This window comes from Cicer arietinum, chromosome 3 (genome assembly GCF_000331145.2).
Source record: "Cicer arietinum cultivar CDC Frontier isolate Library 1 chromosome 3, Cicar.CDCFrontier_v2.0, whole genome shotgun sequence".
In the NCBI taxonomy this organism is placed as follows: Eukaryota; Viridiplantae; Streptophyta; class Magnoliopsida; order Fabales; family Fabaceae; genus Cicer; species Cicer arietinum.
In genome coordinates, this window is record NC_021162.2 from 60,145,051 (window position 1) to 60,149,850 (window position 4,800).

General features: G+C 29.4%; 1 protein-coding gene across 1 annotated transcript; it reads left to right on the forward strand.

The window, feature by feature from the left end:
- The first annotated feature begins 1,562 nt into the window (after positions 1-1,562).
- Positions 1,563-3,478, forward strand: LOC101509054 (cytochrome P450 76T24-like). The gene is made up of 2 exons (XM_004492607.4): positions 1,563-2,462; positions 2,663-3,478. The coding sequence occupies exons 1-2, from the start codon at positions 1,593-1,595 to the stop codon at positions 3,275-3,277; spliced, it is 1,485 nt and encodes a 494-aa protein (XP_004492664.1). The 5' UTR covers positions 1,563-1,592; the 3' UTR covers positions 3,278-3,478.
- Positions 3,479-4,800: the final 1,322 nt, after the last annotated feature.

A 4,800-nucleotide genomic window follows, 5' to 3' on the forward strand; every position in this document is an offset into this window, starting at 1 on the left:
AGTAAAAGAGCATCTCCAACGGTAGCTAAAATGAGTTCGTTCGTCAGATGTAATTACGTAACCGTCAGTTTTTGGTGAGTTTACTGTTGGAGATGTGTCAAGTTGTCGTCACCGTTCTCTCACGAAGGAACGGTTGATATGATTACTTTTTTTTTGTATTAATTTATAAATAATAATAAATAAATGATTTGTTAGTGGTGGACTATTTTTAATGAACATGTGAGTTCACCGTTGGAGTAAAAAATAAATAGGTTATTTCAATATGACGTGGCATGGTGGACCCCATTCAATGAACCTATATTAAGTTAACTGTTGGAGATGCTCTAAGGAATTTCTCCTTAAAATACGTATACAAAGTTCCTCAAAAAAATATATAAGAGAAAATAGGGAACAATAAGAAAATAAATAAATTTAAAATACTTAATAGGGAACCATAAGAAAATAAATAAATTTAAAATACTTAATATCCCTAAATTTAAGTGGTTTTATGAAACTTATTTATATATATAAAAAAGAACACACGAATACGTTCCAATGAAAATGGACTAAGTGTAGTGACAGTAGCATATTTTGAATCCGTTTTTTCAATTCAAAATATACATAAGCCGTCCAGTTAAGATTGAGATTGCTTGAATGTTGAATGCAAGTTAATTTGGGTGCCAATACAGTCACTTCAAGCATTTTTTTATTTACTTTTAATATGATAAGTGATTAATTTAAGATGCAACATAATTAAAATGTAAAGTTAATCATGAAATGTAATGCTTAAAATAATGTTGAATGCAAGATAATTATCACCGCACGAAGTCCAAATCCTAACAAGTATTGCAATACTTATTCACCTCACATAGATTTTTTTAAACAAAAAATTAAAATGTAAAAATATCACATAAAAGAATTAGACATCTCATCTATATTGATATTCCTAAAACTCCCACGATATCACCTATTCACCTCACGTATAAATTTTTTCTTTTTACAAATACAATATTAATTATTATTATTATTTTAAAAATGGAGATCAAATCTTCTATCTTTTTATCATTTCACTTCCTTTGTCCTCTATACCTCAATTACCGAACCAATCTATATCCCCTACCTCACTTACAGACTTAGGCAAAATTCATTATCATGTAAATATATAATATATATCGCAAAGGATGAAATTATCAATTTAATTTTTAAATTATCAATCTTTTTTAAATTTGATCTCAAAATTATAGAAATATAATAAATAGTCTTTAAATTATTTTAGAGTTATCAAGTTAATTCATCAACTACATTCTCTCCTAATTTTAAAGTAATTGATACACTAAATTGATGGATTAATAATAATTTAAAGATTACTCATTATATTTCTATAATTCAGAGACTAAATTAGAGATAATGATAGTTTAAAAACTAAATTAATGTTTTAATTTTTATTTTAACTCTCCAATTTTTAAGTATACAAAACTCCAAAAATGTAGAGTTTGATGGGGAGGTAAATAAAATTTAACCATAAATTATTTCAGATATAATTCTAACTTGGGTTCACCCACTATATATATCTGCATATCACAGAAAGAAAATTAAGGTAGAAGAGCCACAACATGGACTACCAACAACTTTTGATACTAATTTCCTTTATTGTCTTCTTCATACTTAGAAAATTAAACCAACCCCAAAATTCTAAAAAACTTCCTCCAGGACCAAACCCACTTCCCATAATTGGAAACATCTTAGAATTTGGCAAAACCCCACACAAGACACTCACAAAACTCTCAAAAATCTATGGACCAATCATGACACTAAAACTAGGAAGAATAACAACCATAGTAATTTCATCACCACAACTAGCCAAACAAGTGTTACATGAAAATGCCCAAATCTTCTCTAATAGAACTGTTCCACATGCAGCATGTGCACTTGATCATCAAAATTTCTCAGTTGGGTGGCTTCCAACATCACCCTTGTGGAAAAAACTAAGAAAATTTTGTGTGACAAACTTATTTTCTCCAAAAATGCTTGACTCAACAAAAATAATTCGCCAAAAAAAGTTGCAAGATTTATTGGATTATGTGAAGGAAAAAAGCAACAAAGGTGAGGTTTTTAATTTTGGTGAAGCTGTTTTTGTAACCGTCCTTAATACAATTTCAAACATTTTGTTCTCTATGGATATGGCTCATTATGAAAAGTATCATGAGTTTGAGAACATTATTAGGGGTCTCTCAAATGTTATTGGGCAGCCTAATATTGCTGATTTCTTTCCAATTCTTCGTCCCTTGGATCCACAACGTTTGCATGCTGGAACAGTCAATTACTGGGGGAAGTTGTGTAAGATTATTGAGGGAATTGTTGAAGAAAGAGTTTCCAAAAATGATTCTAAAGTTTGCAATGATGTGTTAGATTCACTTCTTAACAATATTGGAGAACCTAGTTTTGATCAGTTCAGCCACGAGGAGATATTACATCTGCTTCCGGTCAGTGTCGTTCATTAGTTTTCCTATTCTTCTACCTTTTCAAAATCTTTCCTATATAAAAAAATCTTATGTTATTTTAGTATCATTAACATCATGATTTTTCTTTTTAAGCCTTATTTTAAGAATGACAATGAATGTCGATTAAGTTATTAATATAAATGGTATATTTAATATTGAGTTTGAAAATGATTTTATATTAGGATTTATTTGTTGCTGCGATTGACTCAACATCAAACACAATTGAATGGATTATGGCAGAGCTACTAAATAACCCTGACAAATTGACAAAAGTAAGAAAAGAGTTGTTTGAAACAATTGGCAAAAATGAAACAATTGAAGAATCAGATATTACCAAATTACCTTTCTTACAAGCAGTGGTGAAGGAAACATTCCGATTGCACCCACCAGCTCCATTATTTCTACCCCATAAATGTGATGAATTTGTGAACATATTTGGCTTCAATGTGCCTAAAAATGCACAAGTACTAGTCAATGTGTGGGCCATAGGAAGAGATCCAACCATTTGGAAAAATCCAAATATGTTCATGCCTGAAAGATTTTTGGAGTGTGATATTAACTATAAGGGCAATAATTTTGAGCTTATACCCTTTGGGGCAGGCAAAAGAATTTGTCCAGGATTGCCATTAGCTCATAGGAGTGTGCATTTAATTGTGGCTTCCATTCTATACAATTTTGAATTGAAGCTTGCTGATGGACTAATGCCTGAACATATGAATATGGAGGAGCGATCTGGATTAACCTTAAAGAGGCTCCAACCTCTTCGAGTTCAAGCTACTTCAATCAAGCATGGTTAATTATTATATACAAAAATAATACTTCTCATGCTATATGTGTGTATATTTCAGTTATTATATATTTATTATTTTTATTATTGTATATAGATGAATGTATTTTGTTCCATTAAAATATATATGTCATTGTAGTCTCTTAGTAGTACAGATTATTAAGAAATGATGAAATAAAAAGAAGAATGTGAGTAATTGTGTTTGCTACAATTTAGTATTAGTAATATTAGAATCACAAATCTTTGAGTCTTACGAGATATTTTATAGTTTTTAGCGGTACTTTTATCATAATTTTTAAAAATTGAGAAGATAAAAGTAGATGGGTAAAATTAGAGAAATTATGTCTTTTAGTCCTAGCAACGGACAAATACCAATATTAAGTTGAATGATTTATTCTGAGTTCGAACCCCGGAATCTCGCAGTTGATGTAGCACTTTCTATATTGGAGTCCTGTTACTCTTAGTCTCATTTTTCTGTTGAGCACCCTATCATATTTCTATCCTACTGTTATTCTATCACTAATTACTCTTATTCTCATTTTTCTGTTCAGCACCCTATCCTATTCCTATTCTACATTTATTCTATCTCTAATTCTCTATGTCATTCTATCTCTAATTCTCTATGTCTAGCTCATTAAAACTACATGTTGTATTCTTCGACTTCCAACCCTCCCTCACTCCCTGCTCTATTGCTACTCATTCTTAGCGTTAAGATTGTTCAGTAACACCACTCACCTATCGATTATATATCATTATTATTACACCAACTTTTGAGCTTCGGACTCTCTCACAATTTAATTGAATCATCCATCTCTCTTTTTGGTTTCTGAACTTAAGTTTCGATGAAATGGTTATTTTGTAATGCAATATTATGTAATGATGCTCTGATTGTTACCTAAATTTTGTTTATTTTAGAACCTAAGTTCTCCATATTTTGTTTTGGTTGTAATGTAAAATTCTGGTTGCAGTTAATTTAGTATATTATCTTGAATGAGCAAATTTTGTTTGAGCATTAATATTAGACAACTACATTAAATCTTGAATGATACCAAACTAGTTGAAAATTGTTTGAGCAAATTACATTAATATAATGATACCAAACTGAATTATTAACATGCAAAAATAGACAACTCCATTACAATAATACCAATTTCATTTCACAATAACAACCTTATTCATTCAAATTTGATTATATTACACAATGACATTACAATTTAAACCCTAAACACTTAACCTTATTCATTCAAATTTGATTATATTACAACTTCAATTCATCATCATAATTTTTTGTCACATTATCTTTCTTCTTGAATTCATCAAAGACATAATAACTTCTTTTGTTCGTTTTGTCATTGGTTCATCAAACCAATAAAAAAATTGCAAGATTTTTTACTCTGTAACTAAAACAACATAACAAAAAAAAAAGATTGAATATTCTTTCAATGAATTTTCATAATCTCAAAACAATACAACAAAAAATAAAATCCAGAATTTTGAAATATAGTTACCTTATAAAATCTACAACCATAAAAC